The sequence below is a fragment of the Hippocampus comes genome, unplaced genomic scaffold (genome assembly GCF_001891065.2).
Source record: "Hippocampus comes isolate QL1 unplaced genomic scaffold, H_comes_QL1_v1.1 scaffold388, whole genome shotgun sequence".
NCBI classification, from domain to species: Eukaryota; Metazoa; Chordata; class Actinopteri; order Syngnathiformes; family Syngnathidae; genus Hippocampus; species Hippocampus comes.
This window is the reverse complement of record NW_017804840.1, coordinates 255,681-269,165: the sequence shown is the minus strand read 5'-3', so window position 1 is coordinate 269,165 and position 13,485 is coordinate 255,681. Positions and strand designations below refer to the sequence as shown.

Genomic DNA, 13,485 nt, shown 5'->3' with positions numbered 1-13,485 from the left:
CGCCACAGTGTGCTCACAGCTTCAGTCTAGGAGAGCCGCACACAGACAATTAGACAAGACGAATCGATGGAGGTTTCAATTGTGTGCAGTTTTGCTCCCGTCTACCCGGGGATCTTTGCAGCTGTTTAACAGCAGAACACCGCAACATGGGAAATGAACATCACAATGGCGTCCTCAAATAATATTTGCATGCCTCAGACATTGCATTCACCTTTAGTGGAAGAACAGCACTGTACATTCCTGTGCTCCATTGTGTCAGTATTTAAAATGGTTCTTAACTCCTCTTCTAATATATTTTTCAGTGATTTCAGAGGGGATGTCAAAAGGGGAATTGTACAAATGAAAAGGATATTTTTGTTTTCATGTTTAACATTTATTTTGGTAAAATGAGTATTTTGTTTTGTTTTTGTTAAATTAAGGGAAAACAAGACAACTACTGTTTAACAAAGTAAAAATGTCTTATTTCCCTAAAAGGGCTATTTCTATTATTAAGCAGGCACAACTTAACAAAATGAAAGAGTTCCTGTGCCTCAACACAATACCTCTCATTATTTGCTGTGTACTGGCAAAGTGAATAATTGTTATTTTCATGCACCCCATTATTGGTTGGTTGTGAGGAGTGTTGATTTGTATAAGCTTGGCTTGACCATACTAAATGGGCATATAGCCCTGCTCCCCATGACCGCCGTGCATGGGACCGGACCTTGGTCTTATTAAAAAAAAAAAAAAAGTGGACCTACAGCATTTCTAGTTCAGGACCACTGGTATAGAGTATAGACAATAGCCTTAAAGACATGTTTCCTTACCTGAACTTGGCAGTTTCTGGTTCCATTTCAAGCAACTCCCTTACAGGAGAACGGGGCACATTTGCAGAAAATTTCTCTGCAGGGTGAGATAATTGTCATTAATACATGTTCCATTTACAGTCTGAAAAAATGAATTTTAAATCACTACATTCCAGTGGTTCAGTTTTTGGTATTGGAGTGCAACCTCAGTTCTCAAACTTAAATCACATCTTGCCCTCAAAGCACCAAATGTTAGGCCAAGGTTAGAGTTTAAAAGCTGTCAGCTCATTTACGATTTGGCATGGCCTTTAGATGCGTGTATAGAGTACTTTGACAGGAAATTATGTGACCATAAGCAAATCAGCACCTTGTTTCCCCCTTTTTATGTTGTTTTGATTGATACAATTCACCGTAATTTCAGGACTACAAAACGCACCTAAAGTTTGCCATCAAAACAAATCTGTACATAGAGTGGCTGCTTCGTATTAATAGTCACGGGTCTCCACGTTATAAAATGAGAAATATGTCACACAGATGGATTTTTAAAAACTTTTATTCAGCTTCAACTCCCCCGCCCCGCCAAACAATGCAAAAGGTAGCGAGTGGCGTACTCGAACCTCTCGGTCTCTTTCTTGTTCTCACACGAGGCCAATTCACTGACATCAGGCAGCAATGCACACAAGTGCAATATAAATGTCGCCTTTAGAAAGGCGTTTGGGAGATGCAGGGGGATGTCGTACATTGCCAGCGATGGTGGGAGTTGGTAGTCAAACAAACAACAGAGACGGGGGGCGCACTACAGAGATGGCTGTATATAGAACTCTCGTTCACTATGAGTTGACTGAGCAGTCAACTCATCTCAAGATGCTTCTCTCTCTATAAGCGCTCCAACACAGCCACACACACACTTTTGCATTTCCACAGCCTCAAATTTGCATATGGCTGATTAATATTCAGTATGAGGGTGGTCATGTTGTACCTGAGCGAGTTCAATGAACAAAAGTGGGCAACGGGAACTGAATGTGGTGTATTTTACTTTGTGAATGTTTTTATGAACAAGCTCATTCTGGCGCCAATGAATGGTTTTTGGATGGTAGTTCATTTTTATTCAAGAGTGACATTCAACATACTGTCAACAAGCCTTAATAAGGCATAAAAAAACCCAAAACATTATTTGGCAACCCCGACCACCAACAGTCGCACGGTGCATGTGTAATCAAAATGCGATGCTTGTTTTTTGAAAAGCACAAAAAATAAATAAATAAATTAAAAAAAAGCAAATAATACTTCAATTACATCAACCTGAACTGGTACAATGATTTGAAGCACCTTGCTAGCCTTTCGAGGTATGTACTTAAAAAAAAAAAAAAAAGACATCTAATAAGAAATAACTGTAGCGAGTCAAAGCAGATCATCTCCCAATCCCAAAACATTAACGGGGGACAATGGAGGCTTCATTTTCCAGCCACAGCCAGATGATTTGCAGCCTTTGAGTAAAGTCGAATTCCCGGCTTTCATGAAATTAATTAAAGGCTTACTGCCTTGGTCTTTGGGGAAAAACGTCAGGAAATAATACATTCCGACAAATGAAAAGAATGAAAAGTGAATTAAAGAAAATATAACGTTACTCTAAATGTATTGAACGTTGGACAGTGCACTTTGAGGTATCTCAACTCAACTGTACCGGTATTTATAGAGCACTTTAAAACAACCACCGCTGTATACAACGTGCTGTACATGGTACAAAAATAATTGATACAACAAACAATGAAATGATAATAACAAAGACAGTAGAAATTACAAAAACAGTAAAACTAAAAATCAAGTCTGAGTCATGTTGAGTCAAAAGCCAAAGAATAAAAATGAGTTTTAAGGCGAGTTTTAAAGATGGGCAGCGAGGGGGCTTGCCTAACGTTCAGCAGGCGGTCATTCCAAAGAGAGGGACCAGCAACGAAAAAGACTTGATCCCCTCTGAACCTCCGCTTAGTTCTTGGTACCTCTAATAGTGTTTGGTCGGCAGGCTTGAGGCACTGGGCAGGTGCAGAAGGGCGGAGGACCTCATTGAGGCCATTTAAAGAATTGAAAACAAATACAGTGATCCATTGCTACTTCGCGATTCACTTATTGCGGATTCAGTGCATTGCGGATTTTTCAAAAATATTCATTTAAAAAAAATAAAAATAAATAGCGACAATGCTGCATGAGGTCCGAGAGAGGCAGTGAAAGTCAGCAAAACAAAGAGTCACATAGAGCAACATAAACAGTACTACATGTATATTTCATGTTTATGTTTACTGTATTTTGTTATTTATACACTAATGCAGGGGTCAGGAACCTTTTTGACTAAGAGAGCCACAAAAGCAAATCTTAAAATTTGAATTGAACAAAATGTCAGTATAATAAGCCTCTGAATGTATTCTTTTAAATAATTTTGTGATAATACTCACCATTAATGTAAATGGTTTTCCGTTCCTCACGATTGCTAAAAATCCAGCAAAACTAGTGGAATTATAGTCAGCTTGCCAGGTCCATACGCGGAGTTGCACCGAGGCCATGATAAATGAACCGCAAAATAGCGAGGGAACTTTTTTGGACAAAGATCAACTTTTGAAGCGACCAACTTCTCACGAACGACCCAATCGCGCACGTGCAAGCATACGCGCGCACACACACACACACACACACACACACACGCTCGCACGCACTCATGCAGGTGCCCACCAGTGCACTCGTGCACATATGCACGCACACCACGATGAGCAACAGTCGGAACGGGCCAAAAATGAATGAAAGCTCAAGATACAAACAAACAAATCTTTTTTTTCCCCACGCATTTCCTCCTCCCACCCCTTGCGGTTGACTTGGGACCAGTTCGCTGGCTCCCGGTCAATTCTGATCGACGTAGTGGGCACCCCTGCCTTAAAGTCAGAGGTAATTGGCTGACTAGCTTAGCACTCAGTGCCGTTGTTTGCGCTTTTGTAGCCATTTTAGCAATGCAACGTCCATGCTCGTCTGAATCTAACAATAACAAATACTTCCTGGACCCGGTGGATTTTCTTTCCACCATCTCACTGTCTCTAACTCGACCTCCCCTCGATCGCCACCCAAGACAGCGTTGCTCAGCTGATGTCATGCAATGAACTTTTAAGCCAGCCACAGGACGATTCGTAGTCCTCAATGGCCATAGTTAGCTCTCGAAGGCTTAAAAACCTTACGCTAACTGGAGCGCTTCTCTCTCATTAACGCTCCAGTTAGTGTAAGGTTTTTAGCATGATAACAAGTAAAGCATTCGAGGAAACGTTCGTTTATTTGAATGTCCATCGAGCCATAAGCAATTTACTCTGAGCAGCTAATCGGATGCATTCCACTCTATCTTCTATGGATCGAGCTTCAGTATCTACACACATAGACAGTGAGGTCCCTCTTGGCCAATCGGAGGGCAGGATGATGCTCGGTAAGCCAATGGCAGAGCAGTTATGAGTATGTTGCGTTCAGGAAACTCGCAGCTGTGACCTAAATAAACATCGTTCACTATGTAAACCAGTGTGGTGGTTGCTTTTGCCTTTTTTCGAACGAAGCAGTGGAGGTCGCTGTTGGATTAGACTTCGTTGTAGTGAATGTCTTCGTGAGGCTGGAGCAGAGAAAATGATTTCGTATAACGCAACAGGGGGGTTTTCGTCGTATGGGGGGCAGTAGAATGGGAATGATGTTAATGCACGAAGATTTTTTCACATTAGGGGGTATTTTCGCCCATGTAGGTTTCGTTCTAGAGGAGTTTCACTGTAGTATAATTACTACAAACAGTTACTTCTACATGCATGTATACCATTAAATTTGGCCTTGGATGAGATGTACAAGTGGGACCAAACACTCGCACTTCTGTTTTCTTGGCATTGAAAGTCAAGAAATTCAGTCCCATCCAGGTATATCCTAAGTTTCCTACCTCATCCTGGTTTCTATCGCAGATTATGTTTGTGCTTGCACAGCAGTAAAACAGTCCTGTTTTTTATAATTCATGAAAAAAAAAAGTTCAAACAATAAGTTTTCCTCGTGTTTTTGAGATTGTAGTGTTAGAGCGCCACCTGGATACTGGTGTGGATGAAATGGGCGGAAACAATGGGGAAATGCCAGTATGCCAGAGGGTAACAGTTGCAGAAACACTGTCGGGGAAAACAACGAACTTCGAAGTAGTACATTTTTGGAATGGTGAACTAGTGGGGGTGGGGGAATCAATGAACTGAAGTAGTTCATTTTAAAATTTGTGAGCTGAACTTTGCATGAAAAATGAACTTTCCCAACACTGGTGGGCGAACTTGGACAGTTTCATCGGTCCACTGCGACATGTTCCGAATTTCATTGGTCACGTGACGAGACTATGGGTAAATCTATTGACGGTTTGAAGCTTGTCAGTAAAAATGAATAAATAAGGAGTGTCACATTTAAAGCCACAGGGTTCAAAGTGTGGGAAAACGGTTGTGACGTATCGTCCGGAAAATACGGTTGTTTAAATCATATATAATGTTTGGTATGAAATGGCTACACTGCAGTGGTATTTGAGGGGGAGCACAGTCACTCACAAAGGGGGCCTCAAAAGCACCGGCCCCTCCATGAACCACAATTGAACGTTCTCAATGAAAGCTGTGACTGTTCGTCAACTGAAGCATAGATTGTGAACCAAAGCAACATTTGTGTGAAAAGTGTATCAACTGATTTGTTAATGAGCAACACATTTGGTGAACTGAGGTTACGCTGTACATATTTGCTACATAGATTCTTATCAGCCAATTTCCCTTTTTTTCCACAACAATATCTAAAATGTTCAAATTCATGACTCTTCCTCACCGATCAGTGGCCTCATCATTGGATAATACACTTGCCACACCGTCTCCAATGACATCCCGCTGTCCATGTAAATGGCACCGGCGAGAGACTCAAAGATATCTCCCATAGCCTTGGGGACTTCAATGTCTTCCTCTTTCTCCTCATCTTCTTCAGAGCGTCGTAACTGTGATGGGTTTGGGGGAACAAAATAACAACAATGTGACCGAAGAAAAGAGCGATCAAAAAACCCAACATTAATTTGTCAATGCTATTCTATAACCATGATAGCAACAACGGTCTCTTCAGGGTCCCACAATGATTGAAAAGCTTCCACGTTCATTTGGGGACACTCAAAACCCCGTCGGTGCTGTAATATTTTGTAAACGATTCTGACACTCCATAACAGCACTTACCTCAGAGTCCATGCCTTGCATCTCATTCTTTTCCAGTTGAAACTGCACAAAGTCATCAATAACGTGGAAAAGTTCAGGTGAGATAGCTTTGAAGTACTTGTGGTAGTCATACTTCACAGCCAGAGAGGCAAAGATGGTGTTATTGACAAGTGCTGAGCGCAGATCAGTCAATACACCAGGCGAGTGCTGCCGTGGGTCTTCATAAAGGTGCTTTGTAATGAGGTAGTCAAGAATTGCATCGCCGAGGAACTCCAACCGTTGGTAACAATCTGAAGAGCAAAAAACAGCCATGTAAGGGTGAAGTCAACACAGACGCAGTCATTCCACGTGAAGTCACGCACTTTCTCGAGAGTGACACCTTTTCAATTTGCCCGATGGTTCTTCTATGAATGCCTTTTGATGTTAAATGAAAGAATCTGAATTTTGAGACTCCTAGCTACAACAGTTTTTGAATTACAGGCCATCAAAGTTTGAGTGCTATGTCCATTTTTGGGATCCAGGAATTGGACACCAGATTTTGGACCACATTCGGAGGCCCTCATTTTTTGTTTTAAGGTGGCTACAGACCTGTAAATTGTTAGATCTACGCATTCCCGTACTGTCTGTCAGAATCTGCACTTAAAAATACAACAGACATACTATTTTAAAGATACAGTGGTACCTCTACTTACGAATGTCTCTTCATAAAAAATTGCCTCTTGTTTTGAAAGAAATTTCAGGTTACGAAAGGCAGAAATACAGTATGGGCTGCTACTCGCAGCTCCGAGTTTCCTGAACGGAACATACTTGTAGTTGCTCTGCCATTGACTATTTCCCAGCATCGTCCTAGCATCCCATTGGCTAAGAGGGACCAATAAGACCTCTTATATCGATGTGTGTAGATAGATATGTGTCTATGCGGCGTCCTTGTTGTTCGCCCCTCGCGCCATGAGGTGTTCCGATTTACGTAAATGTGAACCACCCAGAAAAAGTGTTCACCAGTCGGGCGATCGCTCAGAATGCTGATGTTTGCCTTGGACATTTTCGAAGGGTTGTTAAAAGCCGACAAAAGCAAACGTCCTTGGATCAGTTCTTTACAAAACGCCAGACAAAAAACACTTCTGAGAGAGAGCATGAAGAGGGCAAAACACGATGAGGACGCAGTTAAAAGTTAAATGACCATCATTTTTTTTTTTTAATTATGCACAACTCTCATTTAATGTGCAGTAATCTAATTGAAACACGCATTTGTTACATATTTTGATGCATTTTTATGCTTCATAAACATTTATGTCTGAATTTTTTTTGAGGTGGGGGGGCTTGGAATGGATTAGGGCATTTACATGGAAAAGGCGTCAGTCTGTAGTTCCAAAGTTTTCTAGTTAAGAAATTTCTTCCAGAACCAATTAATCTCGGACGTAGAGGTGCCACTGTCTTACCCCTTGAAAAGTGGATTTTTTTCTTTATTTTTATTTTTTTAATGACACAATGCAAATGCCTTCCATATATTGGAAATGTTTACTCTTGGTGGGGTTTCACCTGATTGATCATCATATTTGGGAACCTACAATGTATTTAGAGAATTTCAAGGCACTGAGGTCTTTTGGTGGGGGCTACAGGAGGGCTCCAAATGTGGCTACTGGAAAAAAATGACCATTTCGGACACCCTACTAGTTGGCCATGTGGGCACATGGTGATAGGAATGAGCTTTTCACCCCGTAACAGTCACCACTCAAGTTGTGCACTTTATTTAAACACACACTATTTAGTCTCTAAGTAGGAGTGGCAACTTTTCTGCCTCTGTTATTTATCAGGAAGCGAAGCAATGGTCAGGAGGTTTGGATTGATCGACAGATTAAACCAGGGGTCGGCAACCTAAAATGTTGAAAGAGCCATATTGGACCAAAAAAAACAAAAATCAAATATGTCTGGAGCTGCAAAATTAAAAGCCTTATATAAGCCTAATAATGAAGGCGACACATGCTGTATCTATCTATATTAGCTATATTACCCGACTGTCAAAATGACTAAATTGGCTACAAATACACAATGGGCTCATGATTAAATGTTTTGTTTCCCTACAGTGCAGGGGTGCCTGACCTTTTTTGACCGAAGAGCTACTTTTCGATCAACCAACCTCCCGCAAGCGACCCCTGTCCGCACACACGCCCATACACATGCATGCCATGATGAGCAACAGCCAAAACGGCCCCGAAGATGATCGAGGCACGGGACGCACTTTTGCAGCGTATTCACTGTCGTAGCCCATGTGGACCGTTTTAAAATGCTTCTCTTGGCCCTCCAAATCCCCATTCTTTGCCAGTACCCTTGGTGAATTGGACATGAAACACCTTTTTTTTTTTTTTTTAACAACAGCCACCTGCCTGGCATCCCGTGCTTCTGATAGAAACGTGTGTCGCAGGCTGTGACGCAAATCCTCTTTGACAGAAATTTTGAAATTTAATATTTATTCGACACATTTTTACAGAATTGGAAAACGTTAAGAATGTTTGTGTCATGTTTGTCCTACAGAAACCATATGAAATAAAAAAATATATTTCCCTTTTTTCCCTCTTTTTCTATTTGCAAACATTTTTGAAAAAGCTCCAGGGAGCCACGAGAGTGGTGCTAAAGAGCTGCATGCAGCTCTGGAGCCACGGGTTGCCGACCCCCGGATTAAACCAATAACTCCAAGCATAGCATTAATTGTGAGCAGTTTTTACCGCAGACTTAAAATTTATGCGGTCAGTTTTGGTTCACACATGATTTTCCCCTGCCGACTTTATAACACACTCTCTGGACCTAGTCTTAAAAAGGGGTGCCACCAGACCCCGGTCTGTCATTCCAGAGGCACTGCCACCGAGGGCTGCCACAAACAATGAATTTGCTCGTCGAGTAATCACTAACAGTAGTTACGCTGAGCACATGAATGAGATTATATGTAAATCGCAGAATACCGCACCAGCAAGCAGGTACATTTATATGCTTATGCCGAGACCAGGGGTGGCCAACCAGTCAGAGACGATGAGCCAATTTTCTTTTACTGTGTTACTGCAAAGAGCCACATCAAACCCTTCCTCACGCACGCACGCACACACACTTTTTTGGCCAACGATCGACTTTTGAAGCGACCAACTTCTCACGAACGACCCAATTGCGCACGTGAAAGCATACACACACACACACACACACACACACACACGCGCACGCACGCACGCACGCGCGCACTCACTCACTCACTCGGGTGCCCACCAGTGCACTCGCTCACATATGCATGCACACCACGATGAGCAACAGTCGGAACGGGCCGAACATGAATGAAAGCTCAAGATACAAACAACCCCCCCAAGATGGTGTTCTTCCTGTTAATTTAGCATAAGGCTGCAAGAAGTGTTTTGTAGGTCATTAGGTCTTACATATGCCTTCACCTACATACTACTGAGGCTGGTTTGTTAAAACTTTCTAGGGTGTGCAACTGAGCCATTTTGTAAAAACCGCAAAGTAAACTAATAAACTAGAGCTGCAAGCAGCTAAAGGGAAGTCGCTTCTCAGGCCCTCATAATAATATTTTCTACAAAAACAATAAGGACCTCACAGCGCTCGCTGCTCGGGCCCTAAAAAGATATTCGGCAGCAGTCTCACCTGTGATTGTGTTGTAATGATAGGAAGCATGGGTGAAAGCTTGCAGTAGGTAAGCCTTGTTGTGAAATGTGTACTTGATCTTCTTTTCGAAATTCTTGAAGCCAGAGATAAGGTGGTTGAGGGTTCGCTCAGCATCTGGATGTTCCAACATGCAGCGCGGTGGGATTTTCAACCAGCCATAGCACAAGTCACCTGATGAGGACGCAGGGCTGAGCTGAAGTTGTTCTGTCAAGCTCCCTCTCTCAAGTGGTAAGACCTGTTTTGAGAAAAGAAAAAAACATTTATAAAATATAAAGATACACATTGCTATGACATTCAGGAAGGCCATCATGTTTTCATAGTCTGAGTTCGGTGAGTTAATTTGCTAATTAGGTTAACAGTTTAGAGTTTTAGGAGTAATGTTTCTCAAAGCGTCACTGTTAACGTACACTTTGCGGGAGAATCTTGAAAGTTCAATACTTTGAGCTAGACACACAACAACTGATCTGCGTCCTACATGTATGTGTGCCAATTCAAATATTTCTATCCAGAGCATGGGTGTCATACTCATTTTAGTCGCGGGCCAATTTGGAGTTACGTCTTCCGTCGGAGGGCAGTTATGACAGTGAAACCACAAAATTATTACTTTTACACAACAAATTAATAGATTACTAGTTTTGAAATCAGTCAAGGTGATTAAAAGAGTTTGTGCAATTATTGTTCTAGTGAGGGTAAACGGGGTAACAAAATGAATGCAAAGTCTCAACCTTATTTATTACACAGGACAATTTGACATTTCGGTACAGATTTTTGCAAGTTGACACATGATTTGCTTTCGCGGGCCTCACAAAATGACCTGACGGGCCGGATCTGGCCCCAGGGCCTTGCGTTTGACACGGGTAATCTAGAACATTGTTGTTGTTGGTGTTGTTGTTTTTAAATACGTTCATGCTTTTACTCCCAAAAAATGCATTTCTTTTTTTTTTCAACACATATTTTACGAGGGTCTGCTAATAAATAAAAGCTTTGAAAAAAAAAGTCAGGTCAATTCCAAGTTGTTTCATGTGCAATCTATCTGTATTGGTCACAATGACATGAAAAAATAAAGCTAATGTTTTCAAGTCAGCAGAGAAAAGCTCAGATGACCGGATTTGACAGGTAACACCCCCATTGTAGTGTTGTTCCACCAAGAGTATGTATCTGGCAAGAGTAAATTACAGACGTAGGCACACGTGAATATGACCCTTGGTGCGCAGGCTCATAGAATCAGTTTATTGAACTGAGCTCACAGAGGGGTATCTTTAGCATCTCATTCCTGAGCTCCACTTTCCAGCCTTAGGGTTGAATCTGCGATTTCAGAAGCCGATTTTACATACCGTATTTTCACGACGATAAGGCGCCATTAAAAGTCTTAAATTTTCTCCAAAATGGACAGGACGCCTCATAATGCGGAGCGTCTAGTGTATGCGCCGATCTCCAAAGCCTGACTGAGAGCACGTCTGGCCGACACGCTGTTTATAAAGAGAAAAGGCGGACGTGAGTGACGACAGGAATGCGGAAGTCCGCCAATGAGTGAAGGGTGGGTGTGTAAGAGGACGCTAAAGGCACGTCCCTAGCAGGTACCAGTCACCAATGAGTGAAGGGTGGCCGTGTAAGAGGACGCTAAAGGCACGCCCCTAGCAGGTACCAGTCGCCAATGAGTGAAGGGTAGGCGTGTAAGAGGACGCTAAAGACACGCCCCTAGCAGGTACCAGTCGCGTGAGTACATTGTAAAATGGCTAAATAAAGTTCCACCAAACTCAGTTTTGCTTCCGTTGCCTTTTTAAAAACGTGTTTTTAGCGTGTGTCCGTATGTCTTAGCTGCTACCGTATGCTTTAAGCTAACATACCTGGTATGTTTTAGCGTGCATGCATGCCACCGTATGCTTCAAGCAAACGCGTTTTTAGCGTGCGTGCATGCATGCCGTATGTTTAAGCTGGCGTATGTTTACCATGCCTGGCTGCGCCCAATAATACAGTGCGTTTTGTGTATGTGTCAAACACAGAAATAGCACCCATTACTGAGACTGCGCCCACCAATATGGTGCGCCGAATGGTCGTGAAAATACGGTACATGAAGTCGGCTGTAGCGAGCTGAATATTCACTGCATTTAACTACTGCAGTTGGAAATTGACGTCAATATTTGGAAAATATGTTTTCAAGTATTTAAAGATCAGTCATCTGTACTGATTATGAAGTTATTCACATATTTCTGTCACTTGTTCATCCTGTGGGCCATACGGAGAACAAAAAAAAATATTAAGGACCCAACAATAACCCAAGGGAACCGCACAAATCTTATTACTGCTCCAAAGTTTGACTCATCGCATTGTGTGAACAATAAAGTGATTTTTTTGTGATAGCAATATGTCCTCATCCCCAAACTCATTTTTATTCTTTGGCTATTTGACTGAGCATGAGATTTTGTTTTGTTTTCGAGTTTCATGCTTTTTACATTGATTCTTAAAACTGTCTGTTGTTGCCCGAATATTTTTTGCTCCATGTACAGCACTTCGTGTGTGCGGTGGTGGTTTTAAAATGCGCTATGATTGGAGTTGAGTTGAGTTAACCTGAGCTGAGTTGTGTTTACCTTTGCTGCTTGTGCGGTTATTTTTTTTCAGGAACAGTAAGACCTGCCACACATGGCGCCAAAATCAGACGATCGCCAAAAGAGGTCATGGACATGGATAAAATCATATGATCATCTGGGTCAAGTAACAGCAGCTTTGTAGTCAAGGCGACGCCAAATTGTAAAGTAAATGTCAGAGGCGAACTTCCCCTTAGGTTTAGGATATGGGTACAAGAGACGCACCAAATTTACATAGAGCTGGGTGAAATATACAACTGGCACTGCTTATTTAAAAATTTCCCAGGGGGCTCTAGTCAGCTTTAAAAAAAACAAAAAAAAAACTGCACAATAAACACATAAAATATTGATGATTTTGACAGGCGAGACCAGTGGAGATCGAGCCCATTCAAAGGGAGTTAAACGGATTCGCCAGAAGACAAAAGTTTAAAGATCTAGCCCGGTTGAAAGTGGCAACAAGGTACATATTTCAGTTCATCTGCATGTAGATTTATGTTTATGATTATATATGTTTAACTGTGTTTGACTAATCTTTACATGTGTGAGATAAGCTCGACTAATAGTATCATGTTTGTTTTATTTTCTAGCTCTTACGGTGTAAGAGCTTTATACGGCACCCAAGGGAATAAAAAAGGAAACGTTCTACCACCTATAAAATTTTATTATTTCAACCGACACTATATACAGTGAAACTCCTCTAGAACGAAACCTACATGGGCGAAAATACCCCCTTATGTGAAAAAATCTTCATGCATTAACACAATTCCCATTCTCCTGCATCCCATACGACGAAAACCCCCCTGTTGCGTTATACGAAATCATTTTCTCTGCTCCAGCCTCGCGAAGACACTCACTACACCGAAGTCTTATCCAACAGCGACCTCGACTGCTTCGTTCGAAAAACGGCAACAGCAACCACTGCACTGGTTTACATAGTGAACGATGTTTATTTCGGTCAGAGCTGCGAGTTTCCTGGACTCAACATACTCATAGCTGCTCTGCTATTGGCTTACCGAGCATCATCCTGGCCTCCGATTGGCCAAGAGGGACCTCACTGTCTATGTGTGTAGATACTGAAGCTAGATCCGTATTATCCGATTAGCTGCTCAGAGTAAATTGATTATGGCTCGACGGACATTCAAATAAACGAACGTTTCCTCGAATGCTTTACTTGTTATCATGCTAAAAACAGCCACGGGACGCTTCGTAGTCCTCGATGGCCATAGTTAGCTCTCGAAG

The 13,485-nt window shown here is 41.9% G+C and overlaps 1 protein-coding gene across 2 annotated transcripts in view; it reads right to left on the bottom strand.

The window, feature by feature from the left end:
* Window positions 1-13,485, bottom strand: part of dicer1 (dicer 1, ribonuclease type III) — a 103,479-nt gene that overhangs the window by 7,679 nt on the left and 82,315 nt on the right. For both annotated transcript variants that reach the window (XM_019869994.1, XM_019870003.1), the window contains exons 25-28: window positions 9,641-9,896; window positions 6,020-6,288; window positions 5,628-5,790; window positions 807-882 (exon numbers count right to left, since the gene is read on the bottom strand). In XM_019869994.1, the coding sequence (XP_019725553.1) occupies window positions 807-882; window positions 5,628-5,790; window positions 6,020-6,288; window positions 9,641-9,896 (764 nt within the window). The remainder of the gene's footprint in view (window positions 1-806; window positions 883-5,627; window positions 5,791-6,019; window positions 6,289-9,640; window positions 9,897-13,485) is intronic.